The following is a 19493-nucleotide window of genomic DNA, read 5'->3' as shown; positions in this document are numbered from 1 at the left end:
AAAACCATTATTTCTATTTAAACAAATTAATATTATAATATAATAGATTACCGCCAAAATGTATTGTTGTCAATTGTCATCAGTCAATGTCAATTCCACGTGGGACTGACTAGGAAATGTCAATACAAATAATTTGAAAATTGAAATTTAAACTTAAGAATTAAGAATATCAGGTAACTGATTAATAAAATAATTGAAACAGTGTGTGCTCCCTATACTTCATTACTTATTGAGTAAATGCCTATGGTTTTAAAGAGAATGGTGCATTAATAATAAAATCATTCTCTAAAAATAAATCATGGCTTTTCTTTATGAAGAAGATGTTATAAGCGATATTGAAAATGGTGTCAAAGAAAGGCTTGCTGATTATTCTTTGCATAATGACTGCATATCGGATGATTTGACTGATCAGTGCAAAGAGAGTGTGGATGTAGACGAAGTAAACTTAACAAAGTTAAAAGCTACTGACGATCCTTTACTTGAAATATCACTCCGGGCAGAGCAAGAAGCTGCAGACTCTGCAGAAGAGGCATCCCATAATCTTAGTACAGAAAAGCAAGACAATGAAACTAAAGACAATCCTTTATGTGAAATATCACTTCGGGCAGAGCAAGAAGTTGCTGAGAACTATAAAAATTTTACACCAGAGGAACTTGGACAAAGTTATTTCATGCCAAAAAAATTAATTGTAAGTGCCTTATAAACTTAATACTTATCTAATATACATTTTAACTAACTAAATGTTTTTCTATAAAGAGAATACTAGAATGTATTATATACTGGTTATTTGCTATTAAATTTATTATTATCAATTTCAGAAAAATGCACTGCGCTATGTAAATAAAGTGCAATCTGAGCACTACTCAATGCTTAAAAAATGTAAACAGACTTTATTGGACAAACAACTATCTACAGTCATTATAAGAAGCAGAAAAAGAATTGATACAACACATGGTTGTGTTCATTGGAGAGTAAGATTTTTAAAGGCAATTAATACAGCAATATATTCACATGATTGGAATAAGTTATTGTATATTTTAAGAAAATCTCCAATAGATGAACACATTAATAAAAAGACTGAATATCATTACATTAGGGTAAGTTAATATTTAATATTTGTAATGTTATTTGATTAAAATAACTTTGGTTATTTTATAACTTGTATGTGTACAATACAATTTAACAATAATTTAAATTACATTAAAACATATGATTATGGTTTAATACAGTAAGTTAATTTACCTGGTTATATTTGTTACAGGCATTAACAATTTTGTTAATGAACCATCCTTATGCAAAATCACAGTCTTTATTAAATCATTATTTTCACATGGTCCTGTCCTGTCGCTCTGATCAAGATAAAAAAGCCTTATATAAAGTACTGCTCACAATGCCTGATAAACTAATGGGATTTAACGTCTACAATAGATTGCACAACAAAATGAATGATAATGAAGAATCAATAGGAAATGTATCTAAAAATCAAAATGATTTAACCAAAACTCTAGAGTAAGCCTCTCAATATCAGAAAATGTGAATAACTTCTAAAAAAATATGAGGAAATAGTATATAAGATTGTTGATATTGTATTACTACAGACATACACAAGCACAAAGTGTAAATGAGTTGAAGCCGCCAGCTTTAGATAAAATACCTATGCATGTGTTAAAAATAAATTACTGGTACAGTTTATATTTTTGTGTTTTAATTTACAACCCTATAGTTACTTTGATATTATAGTTAATTTAGAACAGTGTTGGCCTAGTAGCTTCAGCATTCAACTCTCATCCCAGAGGTCATAGGTTTGGTCTCCGGCTGTTTTTATATGGACCTCTATAATAAAATCAAGAACTTGACATATGAAACACATTCAGAAATCTGAGGTCCATACACAAAACTGGTTTTATAGTTAAATTTGATATTTAACTGCTTACCTTCTATGCATAAAAGTATCTTATATTCAGAATGCTGTTGGTCTCCCAGTGGCTAAAGCAATGATGTCAGATGATGGTGAATGTATAGAGTGGAAGTATAATTTAATATTGGATGGTCCAGCAGAAGTTTGGCTTCTTGGTCTTGAACATACTATGAGAGTTGTTTTAAGGGAGGTCAGTTTGCAGTTAGATTTTTTAGCCTTGATAGTAGCAACTCCTTATCCCAATGTTTGATAGCTAGAAATATATAGGGATTAATTAATTAACTAATTATAAATAATACAATTATGTGAATTCAGCCAGTGGGCAACTGAATATATCCGACCGCCGACCTGACGGCCCCAGGCTCCCCAATATTTCCGCTTCATATATTCTACCTCTAAAGCCTTAAAAAAATATAATGTGATAGTAAGGTCCCTTCTTACCTTGTAACTTGTTGTAATTTACCAAATCCAAAACAAAGTTGAATGACTGGGTAAAATGTGTACACTCCTAACTTCATGTAAATTTATTCTGAATACGCAAAGAGATAATGTTTTTCTTGGGACCAAATCATAAAGTAATTACTGATTTTTGATTTTATTTTTTTTAAAATAAAGATTCAACATTTGTTACTGGTCTAGAATTTAATGGCAACTCGAGCTGCGCTGAAGAAGTGTCGTTACCAAAGGGAGCAATGGATTAACGATTATCCTGGCCAACTAGGAATCACTTGTAGCAAGGTAAGTCCTGACTCCAGAGTCTCTCAAACAAAGTATTGCGTGTATGTGAATTTGTACGTTACTCTTATTACAGTCACATTCATAATCGACTTGCGCCCAATCCCAATAACCTATCCATTTTTGACCAACTGAGATAGACATCTTGATACAAATATTGATAAAAGTGTGCCAATAATCAATCGACGGATTGTAACAGCCATCTCTCGATAAAAGCTATCCATGGTAGGTTGGATCGGTGTATCTTTGTATGAAAATGACAGTTCAACTGTGACAATATCCTTTCTTTAGATTTTAACTTACACCAGTTTTTAAAATAATTAAGATAAATTGGTATGTTATAAATATACAAGTATATTTTAATATTATTTGTACGGTTTTATTGACATTTTTTGGTTTATATTGATTATGAAAAATGAGTGTAAAGTGCGAAGAGATGGCATTCTATCTGTCGCCGAAAATGGATTGTCTTCGTAGGGTTTGGTTATTGGGATGCAGATAGGAGATCGATGGACTGTCATGGTCTGATCTCAGATTGTATTCAATCTGAGAGTGTGCATACATGATTGGGTTCCGGCGTTAGAGCGAACTATGAGTGTCGAATATCAAAGACCTATTGGGTTTTACTTATGTATGTTTTTTTATGAGCAGATTCAATGGACGTCAGACTGCACGCGTACCCTATGTCGTTGTGAGCTGATGAAAGAGAAAAAGCCGCTAAAGAAATTGCGCAAGAAGCAAAACCAAATTCTCAGTACATTACAAAATATGTCGCGAAAAGAGATTACAAAGATTTTGCGTTGTAAAGTTAATGCTTTGTGTGTTATCGAGATACATTCAAGAGATACTGTTGATAGGATGTATAAACTGGGTTTGTCTACTTTTTTTATGAAGTCGCTATTGGCCTGATGAGATCTTAGTCTTTTCCTAGCCACCTATCGACACGATAAAATAATGAAATAGGAAACTATTTTTGGAGCCAAGGGCCAAGTCAAAAGTAGGTACCCATAGTCTTTTATGGGCATTATATGCATGGTGAATGCCATGTCAGTACCGCTAGCATGTGGATGTGGCTTTCCGTGGCCTCGGCGGCCACTGGCCATCAGGAAAAAGCGTGTGGCATCAGCCAACTTTCGAGTCAGTTCTCGAAGTTTTCGAAATTTTATCTTTTTTTGCCAATAACTTAAACAATTATGCCTGTAGTTTAGTAATTTAAAGTACTGTATTGAATAATTGTTTACAATAATAATTCCAGGTTGTATGACAGTATCGGCCTTTGAATGGTTCTCACAGTTAAAGTTCTATTGGGACCGGGAGCGGGAAGACTGTTTTATCAGACAGACAAACACCAACTCGATATATACATACGAGTATATAGGAAACTCAGGTCGGCTTGTTATCACACCGCTAACTGACAGGTTAGGAAGTATAAAGTTCATTTTAGATTCGGTACCAGTTTAGAAAAGCAAGGAAACAAGTCGATTAGGTGCAGTGTAGCATGTTAACAATTACAAATATTTACTATTTTTTTAATGTTGGCAACACTAAAAAGACCATCTATTATCTTACGTTTCGCATCTAAAGTGCTTATTACACTATGCGATATTCAGACTGACTTAGTAAGACTGTCTTAAAATCTAATTAGCAAGCTCGCTATTACACTAGACTGAATACCGCATGCTAACTCATTTTTACTCATTTGCAAAGCGTACGTAGTCGGTGACGGATGTCGCCATGTGACTTAAGAAACTACCTTAGAGTAGGAGCTGCCGAGTTTGAATGACTATTAAAATGTTATATTAGTAATTTATATTATTATATGTAATTTAATAGATACTCCATACATTCAATATGGCAATAAAAATGGCATGTCTCGGTACAAATCAAGAACAGAACCAGGCTGGCACACTTTAGTATGTTGTCATTAGAGAATCGCAGAAAATTTATTTAAATTTATTGACACATCGTTTGCAGCTAAGATATTCTATAATAAGATTGATTGTCCGAACCTTCTTTCTAAATTTAAGATTCATGTTTGTTTTTACCAATGTATCAGTGTGTCGAGCGTTGGCTAACTTTATCTATAAAAAATAAAAAACATTCCAAAGTACTTTTTTTTCTTGCGAACACGCCATGGTGCACGCGGCCACAGAAAACAAACATGTACAAACGTCTTTGCTCTGCGACTGCCGCGCGCTGACTGAATGATTTAGCGTGCTAAGTCTTATTACACTACACGATATTCAGCAAGTAAGCCAGTAAGCACCGCCGAACCCATTCGGTCGGTCTAATTAGACAGGCTAACTGGCTAACTCTTATTACACTAGGCTGAATCTTAGTAAGACTGTCTGAATATCGCGTGGTGTAATAAGCCTTTAAGGCGCCGACAAGTGTGTATTTTTAATGTTGGCAACACTGTAATACACAATTATTGCTATTACTTTTCCATCTATGGCGTTGACAATTGTGTAATATTTATTGGTGTAATTCAATGAAACTTAGTTGCGCGTTACCCTTCTATTTCAAAGTCCAAACATTTTCAATTAAAAATTTTTATTTTTATTTTTTCTTAATTCTTTTTATTTTAACTTGTTAAATAGCTCAACTTAAATGCGGCACCATTTCGGTTGCAACAAGAATAAATTTTTTCGCAAGAAGCAATCACTATTTCAACACTTTCTAGATGCTACATAACTCTAACAACGGCGTTGCATCTATTCCGTGGGGGTAGCCCCCAAGGCCCGGCGGGGACAGGCAAGACTGAGACTACCAAAGATCTCGGTCGTGCTTTAGCCAGATGGGTCGTTGTCACCAATTGTTCTGATGGATTGGACTATAAATCAATGGCAAAATGTTTTGCGGGTATTCAATAATAATTATTATTATTATGCAAGTAGGTGGGGCCAGACCTAATAGGCTTGTATCGCCACTGATTAATTTTGATTTATTTAATAATAATTATTCGACAATTTATGAAAAGAAGTTTCTGGAAATAATAGTACTTATAGGCACATAGTTACTCGATAGGCTTTAAAGTTTGAGTATATTCTTGGACATAAATATATTGTTCTAGAATACACGTCCATTATGAACTTTTATATGTTTGATAGGGTTCAAGAGGAGTTTGTTACCTCAAATACTTAGATTATAATTATCTAAATATGTTATATAGTATATACTTTACAGTATGTCATCAATCTTGCCATGTTTCAGGGCCTTTTAGCTAACATTACGATTCGATACGAGTCAAAGGTCTAAATTTTGTATTTTTCTATATTGCATTCACTATAATAATTTAAAAAAATCGCATAGAGTTTGGCATTTCAGAATCTGGTATTTCATATTTCCCTTTTCGGGGAAATATCCAAAACATTTTCTTTTCACTTTTACAGCACATTTAAAGTACAAATTATGAATAAAATACCATACATTTAGGAATATCCCAAAGTGGATGTTGGGGCTGCTTTGATGAGTTCAACCGCATCAACATTGAAGTACTCTCCGTAGTGGCTCAGCAGATTCTGGCAGTGCTCTTGGCACTGTCTCTCTTCCTGAAAAGGTTTGTCTTTGAAGGATCTGAAATCAAGCTGGACGGCAACTGTGGGATATTCATTACAATGAATCCTGGGTAAGTATCGCCAAGAGTTAAAATTGTTAGTAAATATTGTTTACCTGAAATGTTTTAAAATTCCTTTATTATACGGCATTTTTTGTAAATGCATTCATTTTGTGCAAAAAATAATGTTAAATAGAAAACAGATACATGTAGTTTCTAACAATGTTTCTTTGTATATAGTTTTATAATTTAAAGATCTCTTCTGTGGTAGTCAGGAAACATTTTCATCAACAGTGTATAGTTTTTGGGACGATGAGACATAAAAGAGAGTCATGAGAGAATATTATCTTCAAGTCCTCATCGCCTCTATGTATGGGCGAAATAAGAATTAATTCGCTGTCGACATATAGTAGGCAGGCGAGTCCGTATGCGGAGTTGAGTCGTTGTATTAATTTAAAGATCAATCAATACAAAGATTAAATATTTTAATGAGCGTTCCAATTTTTAAAAGGGGGGAAACGCATTAGCAAGCATTCTAGAAATGTAAGTGTCTATGGGTATCACTTAACATCAGAAGAGCCTAGAAGAATCTTTCATACAAAAATTAATTTTTTACAGTTACGCGGGCCGGACAGAGCTACCGGATAACTTAAAGTCCATGTTCCGTCCGATCGCAATGTGTGTGCCGGACTCGCTCATTATCGCTGAAAATACCTTATTCTCGGATGGTTTTACGGCTTATAAGATTAACGCTAAAAAGGTATCGCAAAGTAGTGAGGTCAAGCAATTTTCGTAATATATTTGTAGAAATTTATTTGTGTCTATTGCCTTTGTGTGTCTGTTTAATAACATTAAATTATATTAATGTAATAATTATAATTTCTTGTGAAAAGGCTTTTCTAGTAGTTGGTTAATATTTTTCATTATATATAAATTATCGATATTATTTTAAAATGAACCCCCCTTCATGTCATCTAAATTGTATTTACGCTGAATGAAAAGAGACGGGAATACTTTAAGGTAAAACGGTAAAATTAAGAAAGAGCGTAATTTTACATACAATTAGATACAATAATTAAGGCTTACACCTAAAGTGACCATTTATCCTTTGACTCAACATGGGAAATTGGTATAATTTAGGTCAAATATATGACCTTTTTTATTATTTATTTAGAAAAAGTTAGTTCGCTTAAATGTTATGTACTTATCACAAAACATATGTACCCAAAATGTTTAGTTAGTTTTCAAATAAGTATGTAGCTCTTGGCAGGTTTTTTTTATTAACGGCTGCTCCAACTTCAAAAAACTTAATAAAAACGATTCTATTAGGTGTTTACGCTGTATCAATTGGCTATGCAGCAGTTGTCAAAGCAGGATCATTATGACTTCGGTCTACGCTCTATGGTCGCGTTACTCCGGTACGCAGGAGTAAAGAGACGAGCTTATCCTAACCTGCCTGAACAGGAGGTAAACTAATATATTAATTTATGTAGACGCCAGAACCTGCTTGGTTTCTTTATTTCATTAATCATCTGTATTAAGCTTAGCGGTATATTTCCTATATGTCAAACGTCAATACGTTTTTGACAGACGTGTTTATTTCTATTTTATTTATATATTTGTTACTTGTATCCTACTGGTGAACGAATTTGTAGTTTTTAGTTTATATATTATATAAATATTAATCTTACCTTTTTAATGTAAGGTTTAAAGACTTTATTTCTCAAAAAAGACAAAAATGTCACTTACATGAGAATAATATACTTTAGTTTAACATTACATTGTAGTTGTTCTTAAAATGATCTCAATAAAAATAGCCGTACATGCAATAAACTTAAAAGTAAAAGTTATAAAAAGAAATTAATATAAAATCGTATGAATTCTAAATTTCCCCAACATCACCTTGATGGCTGGATATCGTCCACAGTCCGTTTCACAAGGCATTTTCTTTTGCGAACTAGGGAACTGTGGAAACGACTACCGGCGGGGTTCTTCCCTGAGAGACACGACCTCCAACAATTCAAAATTCCAGCGTACTCCTCCTACAGACAACGCACCCACTAAAAATGGGTGTCTATGGGCTGCGATGACTGCCTTTTTGGGCGTTAGGGGGGCAAACATACTATATATAAAAAAATTAATTTAAAAATAATTTAATGTTAGTAAGTACTTTTGAAAAATTCTTTGACAACATCAGATGGTGATCCTGGCCATGCGTGATATGAATGTGGCTCGATTGACAGCCAAAGATGTGCCATTATTTGATGGCATCATGCAAGATATATTCCCTGATGTGACTGTACCAACCTTGGACTATGAGATGCTGGAGACCGCGATATCTGCTGAGATGAGGCTGGTGGGTCTACAACCGGTAAAGGCGGCATTGCACAAGGTCATACAGACGTATGAGACCAAGGTTAGTTTAATTTTTACTAGGCTAATATAGATAATTCAATTTTAAATTTCATTTTATTTATAAAAATACATGCATTTTTCAGTAATAATACAGGACGTTAATGTTGAGAAAAAATAAAATAAAATATATAATTTACGCAATATCGCTACTGTAAGATCATTCTGCGAATACATTATTTTGTTATTTATAAATTCAAATTTCGAACAAATGGTCTACGCCACAAGCATTTCAACGTTTACCGATATTTAAAAAAAACATAGACAACAATGCTTCCTATCTCCTTTTCTACCACGTTAAATCTTATGAATTTATATCTCTGTCTCTTTTTACTGTAGCTTTTTCGTTTTATAGACTTTCAAACTTTAATTATTTTAGTTTTTATCAGAATAAAAATTGATATTAAACTTAAAAAATTAAATTTAAAATGTATATAAAAATAATTTTGAGTTATAGATAGTGAAATAAACAATACATTTAGATAGTGAAAAACAGACTAACTTACATATTATTCATTAATAGTTTTTATTAAAATTAATAATTTATAGTAAACTTAAAAATATCTAATCATTACTTCGAAACCAAAATTTTTTTATCTACCACTTGTGAATTGATAGGTACTTTTTTAAAATGATTTTGACAATAATATAAATTTCTAGAATTCGCGGCACTCCAGTATTCTCTTAGGCGATACGAACACAGCTAAAACGGTCTCTTGGAAGATGTTAGCTTTCACTATCAGTCGTTTGAAACGTGAAAAGGTTCCCGGCTTCGAGAATGTCCAAGTGCATCCAATGAACCCCAAGGCTCTTACCTTGGGTGAGTTGTATGGTGAATACAACCTGGCTACGGGAGAGTGGAAGGATGGAGTGCTTTCGTCCATTATGAGGACGACTTGTCAAGGTATTTTGTGCTATTTTGAATCAAGAACACATACTACTGCTTACTACTGACTTGGGTACTTTTAGTTATTACTACAGTATCGCAGCAAATAGCGTCCAATTTAAAAGATTGTTTGCTTTCTCACTCTCTCTTAATCGGTCTCAATAGCTCTCTCCCTTTTCTTCGACAAAAGCGCTGCACATCTTCGTGACGTTTCGTTAAAGATTTACCGTCATGCGCCTAAAGAAATTTTACTTCAAAAAACGTTTACATCCCAGACATACAGACCAGTTCCAATGTTAACAGGTTTAAAATCCTTTAAGGTTAACCTTTCCATTTTTTTTAACTATTTAACTGTAGTTAGGAATATGGAATAAGGAAAAATGGAGGAAAATGGGGGAGGCCTTTGCCCGTGGGCACAGAATCAGTTATTGTAGATTAACAAAAACAATAGCTATAATGTATATATTTTGTATTCTGATATAAGGCTATAAATAAATAAATATATTATTTAAATAGCATAGTTAAATATTGTTACATTATTGGGTTATATTCTTGTATTCGTTATAGACGAGTCACCTGATCAAAAGTGGATAATATTTGACGGTCCGGTGGACGCGATTTGGATCGAAAATCTGAATTCAGTGATGGACGACAATAAACTTCTTACGCTGGTGAACAGTGAGAGGATTTCTATGCCCCCTCAGGTTAATGTTTAAAGAGTTTGATAGGTGAAATGCGGTAAACTAGAACTAAAAAAGTTAGCATATAAGTGTTCTCATGTAAGTGACTAATGTCTATTATGAGAATAAATGTCTTTAAACCTTAACCTAAAAAGTCTGTACCGAGGCTGATGCTATGAATTAATGCGGATGAAACGCATAGGTTTTATAATTATTTATTTAAATATGAGTTTGTGAGTAAGGTTATACGTTCGCACGGCTGTGCAACAATGGAGTTTCTATGTGCGCATTTAACATTCGCTCAAACGGTGAAGGAAAACATCGTGAGGAAACCGACATGTCATAGACCCAAAAAAAAAGTCGACGACGTGTGTCAGGCACCGGAGGCTGATCGTGATCGTGCTGACAGAGGATCATTGACAACTGCGACAAATCTTAGTTCTTAATCTATATTATTATTATTAATTATTACTTAAGATGTCACACGGAACATGGTGTAATAGTTGCAGCTCCTTATAAACAAAAAAAAAAACTTAACGATTATAACTAGTGGCTGAGAGTTTATTGCCAGTTCATCTCTTCCGTTCTAAGCCCTTGATTTGAGAATTGACAGTAATGGTAAAATTAGAAGCATTTAATACATTTTTTGATGTTCATAAGTGTCCATTTTGTTACCTATATGACTAAATGATTTTCGAATGTTGAATTAAGAAATCAATATACACATACAAAAATCTCAAGATCAAGGGTTGTAGTAGTAGTAGTAGTTCCACTTTCATGACTCACATGGTTTTGTCATGAAAGTGGAAGTGTCATGGAGGTGACAGAGCACGTGGTTCGGGATAAAGTGTGATCATATAAATAAAGCATTGAATCCTCATGATATTCATAGATTAAAGTAAGAAATTCGCGATTTATATCACAGTAGTTAATAATGTTGTGGTTTATGACATTTTCCTTTGAATAATTTTAATGTAAAACTTGCTGAGTCTCTTGCCCGTTCTTCATAGAACAAGGCCTCCTGGTAGTTTTGTGAACGGATTTTTCGCGAGTTTTGTGAATCTTGACATTCATAAGCATGCTCTAAGCATCTAAATTGAATAAACGTATTTTGATTCAATTATTTATTTTGACAGGTGTCACTGTTAATTGAGACATTGGACCTTGCTGTGGCATCGCCAGCTACGGTGTCTCGTAATGGAATGGTCTACAATGATTACAAGGATTGGGGATGGTGGCCTTTTGTGAATTCTTGGCTTGAGACTATCGATGACCTGGAATATAGGGAGATGGTATAATTATTTAAAAATAAAACATATATAAGAAACACGTATCAATCTAAATTCGGCGAAAATCTGAATTGGATATAATTTTACAGTAATATTTTAGCTGCCGTATGTACTTAATCAATAAGCTTAAATAGCTTTCCATCTAATCTTCACATGTATTCTATGAGTCATTTTATCAAGATTGCTGTCAACTATAATGACGTAAGCGTAGTCAATATATCAAATTGCTACGTTTCCCACGGTTCTCGTACCACAGACTCTGGTACGCTGTGGAATAATACCTTGGGAATAATAATAAATAATCTGCATTATCTCATCCGGTAATTATACGATCTTATAAATCCCGTAGCTTCGTCGTCACTTCCTAAACATCTTAACACCGGTGCTGGAGCTAAAGAGGCTCCACCTAGTAGAAGGCCAGAGCGTGAGGGGTCAGGAGCTGACAGGTGTAAGATCGCTCTGTCGGCTTTTGGGTCTCTTACCAGCCCCAGCACCGCCACAGCCCGATGAGGAAGACAATGAAGGGCTGTCAAAAATGAGGTTTCTCTTTGCGTAAGTGTCACAAATTATGGTAGTTGTTTTATTTAATTTAAATATTTATGCCATTCATTAAATAATTATAATAATATATATAAAATTCTCGTGTCACAATATTAGTTCCCATACACCTCCAATACGGCTCGACCGCTCCTTATGAAATTTATTATCTCAGTAGACCTGAGAATCGACTGAGAATCTTTCGAACACCTAAGCAAGGCGTGTTTAACCCAATAATTTTATTTTTGTGTTTTAGACAATTTTGTTTGTCTTTATATTTTTATGATACGGCATACAACATTTTGTTTTATTATATATAATCTGAGAGTATTTATTAATCGTGTTCCCAAATATTGTATACAATTATTAAATAAGAACAAAAAAGGATTTTCGATTAGATATAATAAAATACCATCCACAGTATGATTTGGTCAGTAAGTGCGACCCTGGAAGAAGAATCCCGTCGTAAGCTGGACAACTGGGTCCGAGAACATGAAGGTGTCTTCCCCTTGAAAGACACCGTGTACGATTACTACGTTGATGAGCGGCTGCGGGCCTTCAAACCCTGGGAGGATAAACTGCCTGATAACTGGCGGTTTAATCCTAAGTGAGTCTTTGGTTATGGTATGTTTAACGCCTCAAAATTATCGTTAGCAAAGATGAAGCAAGTATTTTTTGTTTGATCTGCAATCGGCAAATAACTGCGGTGATGACCCTGAAACGGACTAACATAGTCAAAGCCAAATCATTTATTCCAATTAGACCTAAAATGGCACTTTTTAACTTTAAATAAAATAAAAAGATGATTCTAGTCGCCCTCTCCACAAGATAGTTTCGTGTGAAGAATGGGAAAGAAACTCCACACTTACTCTTTTAAAATAGGTTTTGCAATATTTTGTATACACTAGTTAAATAGTTATGTGTTTATTTGTAATATTTTATTATTAATTGTAAGTAAGTAAGATAAGTGATAAAAATATTAATTGTAATATTTTTATCACTTATCTTACTAAAAAGATTTATACGTTGCGAATACGAAGTTCTATTTATACGTAGTTACGTATTATACGTAATTTCTCTCAACCTTAGGCACTAGTTGCTTCGGACCAGTCAGACTAGTTGATGATCCTTCGTTTGGCTTGGAGGAACAGTACACCATACTTCCTCCTTCTTTTAAAAATGAAAAGCCTTTTCATTTTTAAAATTAATTTTTACATATTAACTTACAACTAAAAATAGTTTGTCCATCCCGTCCTTGAGCACACAATTTAAGGGTTGCCTTAAAAAAAACAATTGTAAATAACTCCACATGACAACACAATATTTACGAAGTAAGGGCTTAATTACAGTTTGGGATTCCACAACATCCTGGTGCCGACAGTGGAATTTATTCGGGTACAAATAATCGCATTGGATATGCTCAAAGCTGGATATGGTGTTCTGGTTGGTGGAGGGACCGGAACTGGGAAGACGTTCCTCATTCAGGGAACTCTTGCTCAATTGGATCCTGATAGGTGGGTAATTTTCAGTTTTATATTCGAATTTGAACTATACCACAGTTGGTATTATAAAATGGTATGGTGCCTTAGACCTAATACAGTGGCTGGTACGTATAATGATCGACATCGATATATCGATACGGATTTTATAAAAGCTTTGTATCAAATAATTATAGAGGTATATTTATGCATTTGGATCACTTTAGTTAAAATAATCTTAAAACTGAATTCATTAACTAAAGAAATCATAAATTCTTCTCTTTCAATGTTATGTTTAATCTTTTTTAAATTTGTTGTTAATTCTTTTTCCAATGTTATGTTTTATCTTTCTTCAAAGTTATGACAAATATGTTTAAAGATGTTTTATCATTTTTTTGACGTAAAATTATCTATACTAATATTATAAAGAGGAAAGGTTTGATTTTTTGTTTGTTTGTATGAATTGAATAGGCTCCGAAACTACTTGGCAGATTTGAAAAATTCTTTCACTGTTGGAAAGCTACATCATTCCTGAGTGACATAGGCTATATTTCATTTTCAAAAAAAATAGGCATCCTTACTAAAATTACGATAACATTAACATTTGTTTATTATTTGATACAATTCTAACAGATGGCGCTGAGTTAAAGGTAGTTTAGTTTAGGTCCGTGTCGTGGTACCAACGTTTCACATAAGTTCTCCTACGGTTTCCCTTGATTCATTTACTACTATGTAATATAACAAAAACCTTAGCCACAGCAACGCTTGGCCGAGTCTGCTAGTACTTAATATTTTAAAAAGTTATTTAATCCTATTAAAATTGTTCAATATTTAAAATTCCCTTTTTTTCGTTTAATAGATATAGCATGCAAGTGATTAATATGTCGGCTCAGACGACGGCGGCTAATGTTCAAGATATTATTGAAGCTAGACTTGAGAAAAGGACTAAGGGGAATTATGTACCGGCGGGAGGTAATTTGTTTTTACTATTAAAATAATAAGTGTGTGAAAATGAATTCAGTATTTATTATATCTAGCGACGTTAGCGCAGTGATAAAAGAACATAGATATTGGGTTAAATTTTGTCAGGAAAATAAAAAAAAAATCTTAGGAAATTTCGGAATCCTGTTAGATCAATTAATAAAAACAATGTTTCCAGTTTAACATTTCTATCTCTTAGATTTTTATAGAAATTTCCATATAGTGTAATTTTCATAGGTATATATTGTTAATAAATATTCTGTAATGGAAATTGGAATCTTTCAATTTCTTTGATTTCAAAATCGTTTTAAATGATTCAAAGGTGAGAATTCATAATAAGAATGATATACATACATATACAGACATGAAAACAATATTTACTTTGAAATCTCACAAATTGAATCTTTATTGCTTTGTGTTAAAATCTATCTTGTGTGATGTATACAAAGTTCAGTTAAATACAATACTACAATACATAAAGTTTAAAGTTCTTGGTACAAGTAGTGGCTAATTACAACATATGATTAGGACTACTCTTTTGACTAAGTTTACTTGTAGATTTAAGATTTATTTTCTCTCTGATTAAGTTGTATTAATATAGGCAAAAGAATGATAGCGTTTATGGACGACATAAATATGCCGGTGCGTGATGCTTACGGGTCTCAGCCACCTCTGGAACTAGTGCGCCTCTGGCATGATTATGGCTATTGGTTTGATAGGCAGAAGCAATGGCGGAAGAATGTTAAGGTAAGTTGAAACTGCGGCTTTTTTATTAAAATAATATAATGGTGTGTGTATAGTTAATCACCAATACGACAGTTGTGTGTGAGTGAATGTTTGAAAACTTTTGTGAATAAAAATAATAACATAAAATGTCTTTGGTTGGAAGACATAAGCAATGTTAAACCATATATTTGTTCTACCTATATATTTCATATATTTACGTCATTGAAGTTTTTATTGCCTTTTGTTAAGGTCTATTTTACAACGATCTATTTAGAAGTATTGGGTTTGCTTTGAGTCTTGGATATCGTGAGTCTGTGTCAATTCATATACTATGAAATTCGTTAATGTATATATGAGTTAGCTTGATCTTTAAGTATAAACAGCTTTATATCTGATTAATTTGGTGTTGGGTTTCATTTATACAAATATTTATGGAGTTGTGTTCATTGATAAATGGTTAATAATTTGAGAATAAATTATATTTAGAAATTCAATGCTAAGATTTTGACGTCTATAATTGAGAGAATTTCGTTATCATATTTTTATATATTATTAATTAAAAAGACAAACACGCAAATATAAACTATTAATTTCCAAGGATATGGTCCTTTGTGGCGCTGCCGGTCCTCCAGGCGGGGCCAGATCCAATCTGCCTCCTCGTCTTCTCTCTTGCTTCCACGCCTTCTTCCTACCCCCACCCACACAGCAGCAGCTCATCAAGATATTCGGGACTATGTTGTCTCAGCATCTGTCTGACTTCGACGAGGAGACCAAGACTATCGGTGAGTCGGCTATGTTATATATGTAATATTTTTAGTTATATGTATAATTCCTTGATAAGTGATACAAGTTATGCGTATTTCAGTTTCTGCCTCACATGGTAGATGCTGAATCAATTCGTCTTTAAGTAAACGGCATCAATACTTTAAAGGCCGGCAACGCATAGAAAAGTAGGGTTTATAAAAGCTGGCAAGTCTTTTTGGGTTGATAAACTTTAAGACTATTTAAAAGTTTTGTAATTTTAGGTAAAATAGTGCTGACTGCGACAATAGATATGTTCAACAATATTGTGGCGAAGTTACTTCCGACGCCAAGTAAAATGCACTACCTGTTCAATTTGAGGGACATCTCGAAGATCTTTCAGGTTATTGTATATAATTAATTTATTTAAAGTTATTTTAACTTTGATTTTAATATTTTTATGTAGATTATTAGGTTGCTATAATATTTTTATGTATACATATATGTATTTATTCCTAAAAATGTTTTTGTGCTTTTTCAGGGTCTTCTGAGGAGTAACAAGGATTATCAAAACACGAAACCAAGGTTTCTTCGTCTTTGGGTCCACGAATGCTTCCGGGTGTTTTGTGATCGACTGACCGAAGAGAAGTAAGTACAGTCTCTTTCTCTTTCTTTCTCATTCTGTTTTAGTTTGATTTAAGTGTTTACCAATATGCATTATAAGACAATAGTTTCATCATCTGAGGATCTCCAAACAAAGCCTTTCTTAAGGCATTTTTGAGCACCACCACTATGTGGAACCAGCTGCCCACTGAAGTATTTCCGAACCAATTCGACTTAGGGTCATTCAATAAAAGAGCGTAACAATTCTTAAAAGGTCGTTAGGGTCGTTCAATAAAAGAGCGTAACAATTCTTAAAAGGTCGTTAGGGTCGTTCAATAAAAGAGCGTAACAATTCTTAAAAGGTCGTTAGGGTCGTTCAATAAAAGACCGTACCAAATATTAAAAGGTCGGCAACGCACTCGCGAGCCCTTTGACATTGAAAGTGCCCATCGGTGGTGGTATCACGTCAAATGAGTTGCCTGCTTGTTTGTTTTAAAAACTATTTTCATGTCAATATTTTACTGTTTCTGCTGTGTATTAGTTATTGTATATGGAACCTTAAGATGTTCGGCACGATTTACAGTGAAACATTGTTTTTGGGGCAGCCTAAAAATTTCAATGAATTACAGAGTTCAAGAAATTGTTAATATATATTTTCCCCAGTCTTTTTCTTTCTTTAGTACTTACAAGCTGACTCAGCAAACAATGTTATACATATAGAATTTAATTATATATATAATCGTATAAATTATATATCTAGAGTTCGTATGAAACGTTTCGGTTCAACCCTATTTTGTTCAACTTTCCAAATCCGACAACAACGAAAAAGTATTTTTATTTTATTTTTACAAATAACCTTCCTCTGTAAACCCAAAGATTATCCCCCACACTCTTACATGTATATCCTTATTTACTTATATTTCTTAAATTTAATGTAATTAATTTTCAGAGATCGTGATTGGTTTATGGGTCAAATGGGAGACATGTTGGGTAAACACTTTGAGCTGACCTTCCACGCTCTCTGCCCCTCTAAGAGTCCACCCATATTTGGGCACTTCTTGAATCCATTTGAGGTGTATGACGATCTCAATGATGCTAATGCACTGCGCAGGTACTGACCTTAACATATATTTAATATAATTTTGATTTTTAATTTTTGTATAAAAAAATATATTTTAGCCTTGACAATTAAATCTAAATTCTATTCTAGCCTGGACAATCAAATCTAAATTCTATTTTACCCTTCACCATTAAATCTAAATTCTATTTAACCCTTGACAATGAAATGTAAATTCTTTTCTACCCTTGACAATTAAATTTAAATTTTATTTTACCAACATTTTTTATATTTTACTCCAAATTGAAATTTAAATTATCTGTAAACTCATAAACGCAGGTGAAGTAAGTAATATTTAAATTTGGTTAAAAATATCAACAGATACATAGCCAATCAAATGGAGGAGTACAACAGTTGTCCGGGAGTTGTCAAAATGGACCTGGTGCTGTTTAAAGACGCGATTGAGCATATTGTCAGAATTGTCAGAGTTATATCGCAGCCAAGAGGGCATATGCTATGTGTGGGGATAGGTATTTTCTTACTATGTATTTGTATTATAAGCATAGGCCGATGGGCCAAAAAGGACGCATCGCAGCCCATGGTCACTCTTTCTCGCTCTTTTTTTAAATAGCTGGAGCTCGTATTTTCCAGGGAAGACTTAGTATCAGTGGCTTGGGTACCTTGGGTGGCACCCGGTGCGGAAGTTGGTGGTGTCACCCCATCGGAAGTAAAATGCAATAAATTTTATATGATAAAGGACATGGATAATTTATTAATGGATCGCGAATGTTGTACGGGGAATCCCCTACGACAGCAAGGACAATGACAATGTACAAACAATTAGAATTCAAACACACACAACACAATTCTTATTGTTTGTACATTGTCATTATTTTCATTGTTGTCATTGTGGAGAGACCGGGTGGGTGTCACCCCGAAAAAGGTGACATCCGGTGCGGACCGTGCCCCCTACTTAGTATTATAATATTATAAACATTTACATGCCTATTTATGTATGGCTTATTATGTGGATTTTTATAATTAATCAATCTCATCTTAGCAAATAAACGATTTCATTTCAATATTCACAGGTGGCTCAGGTCGACAAAGTTTGACCAGGGTCGCATCCTACATCTGCGAGTGCAACTCGTTCCAAGTGGTCGTAACAAAAACTTATGGCGTCAAGGACTTCAGAGAAGACTTGAAGGTAAAATCCCTTGTATTGTCAAGGCATCTGTGAGAGTTAAAAAAAATACGTTTATTTTGGAACATAAGATCATCTAGGTATCACTTATTCCACGTCAATCAATTCCAACCTGTAGGCATCCCTACTCATCGGCAAAGAAGACGGAGGGTGTTGGCCGAGAGAAAAAGCCGGCGTAGAAAACTCTCGGTACTCTTTTAAAAAAGAAAATCATCAAACAATATTTAAAACAAATATATAAAATTAATTAGAAGTAGCCTGCCCAGCACTAGTCCCAGGCCCTTTTATCAACTAGATAATCGCTAACTCGGGGGCCGCATCGTATATCTTTTTCTGTCTCATGAGATACTCAGCTCGGACTTCTTTGTCGGCCTGTTCCAAGCCGGACTAAAATTGCAATTTTTAAAATTCGCGAACCGCACTTAGGACCAACATTTTTGCAGTGAACCTTATATCAACGTGTTTGCAATAATACAGCGCTCACGTTGATATAAAATTTATTGATTAATCATTTAAATGTAAAAACCTACTATCAATATACCTGTCTATACCTGTGAACCTTGTAATCCGTCCAGGAAAAAAAATAAAGAACCTAACAATTGCACATTTTGCAAGTCTCATACGTTCAACTGTTCATCAGTACAATTTTAATAAAAAATCATTTTTTAATTAATAATTTAATATAGCCTG

The 19493-nt window shown here is 33.7% G+C and overlaps 2 protein-coding genes across 2 annotated transcripts in view; both read left to right on the top strand.

Annotated features, from left to right (window-relative positions):
- Positions 1-19493, top strand: part of LOC110996100 (dynein axonemal heavy chain 2) — a 62553-nt gene that overhangs the window by 19801 nt on the left and 23259 nt on the right. Inside the window, exons 27-49 of the mRNA XM_045629781.1 lie at positions 1965-2108; positions 2558-2656; positions 3305-3524; positions 3909-4071; positions 5337-5515; positions 6089-6281; positions 6828-6969; positions 7539-7676; positions 8407-8625; positions 9282-9525; positions 10075-10211; positions 11324-11479; positions 11826-12028; positions 12435-12620; positions 13363-13527; positions 14351-14463; positions 15074-15219; positions 15797-15980; positions 16224-16342; positions 16481-16587; positions 17492-17653; positions 17981-18129; positions 18691-18806. Coding sequence (XP_045485737.1) covers positions 1965-2108; positions 2558-2656; positions 3305-3524; positions 3909-4071; positions 5337-5515; positions 6089-6281; positions 6828-6969; positions 7539-7676; positions 8407-8625; positions 9282-9525; positions 10075-10211; positions 11324-11479; positions 11826-12028; positions 12435-12620; positions 13363-13527; positions 14351-14463; positions 15074-15219; positions 15797-15980; positions 16224-16342; positions 16481-16587; positions 17492-17653; positions 17981-18129; positions 18691-18806 — 3684 coding nt within the window. The remainder of the gene's footprint in view (positions 1-1964; positions 2109-2557; positions 2657-3304; positions 3525-3908; positions 4072-5336; positions 5516-6088; positions 6282-6827; positions 6970-7538; positions 7677-8406; positions 8626-9281; positions 9526-10074; positions 10212-11323; positions 11480-11825; positions 12029-12434; positions 12621-13362; positions 13528-14350; positions 14464-15073; positions 15220-15796; positions 15981-16223; positions 16343-16480; positions 16588-17491; positions 17654-17980; positions 18130-18690; positions 18807-19493) is intronic.
- Positions 122-1692, top strand: LOC110996085. The gene is made up of 3 exons (XM_022263603.2): positions 122-688; positions 819-1097; positions 1262-1692. Exons 1-3 carry the CDS (start codon positions 299-301, stop codon positions 1511-1513), a joined length of 921 nt encoding a protein of 306 aa, XP_022119295.2. The 5' UTR covers positions 122-298; the 3' UTR covers positions 1514-1692.

Source organism: Pieris rapae, chromosome 10 (genome assembly GCF_905147795.1).
Source record: "Pieris rapae chromosome 10, ilPieRapa1.1, whole genome shotgun sequence".
Taxonomy (NCBI): domain Eukaryota; kingdom Metazoa; phylum Arthropoda; class Insecta; order Lepidoptera; family Pieridae; genus Pieris; species Pieris rapae.
Note: the sequence above shows the minus strand (reverse complement) of the source record. Positions and strands in the feature narration are given on the sequence as shown.

What these genes read in the sequence shown, in the direction of transcription:
- LOC110996085 (XM_022263603.2), top strand. Translation starts at nt 299, where the DNA reads ATGGCTTTTCTTTATGAAGAAGATGTTATAAGCGATATTGAAAATGGT. An exon ending in TCATGCCAAAAAAATTAATT is followed by an intron (nt 689 to 818) that starts GTAAGTGCCTTA and finishes TATCAATTTCAG; the next exon opens with AAAAATGCACTGCGCTATGT. An exon ending in CTGAATATCATTACATTAGG is followed by an intron (nt 1,098 to 1,261) that starts GTAAGTTAATAT and finishes TATTTGTTACAG; the next exon opens with GCATTAACAATTTTGTTAAT.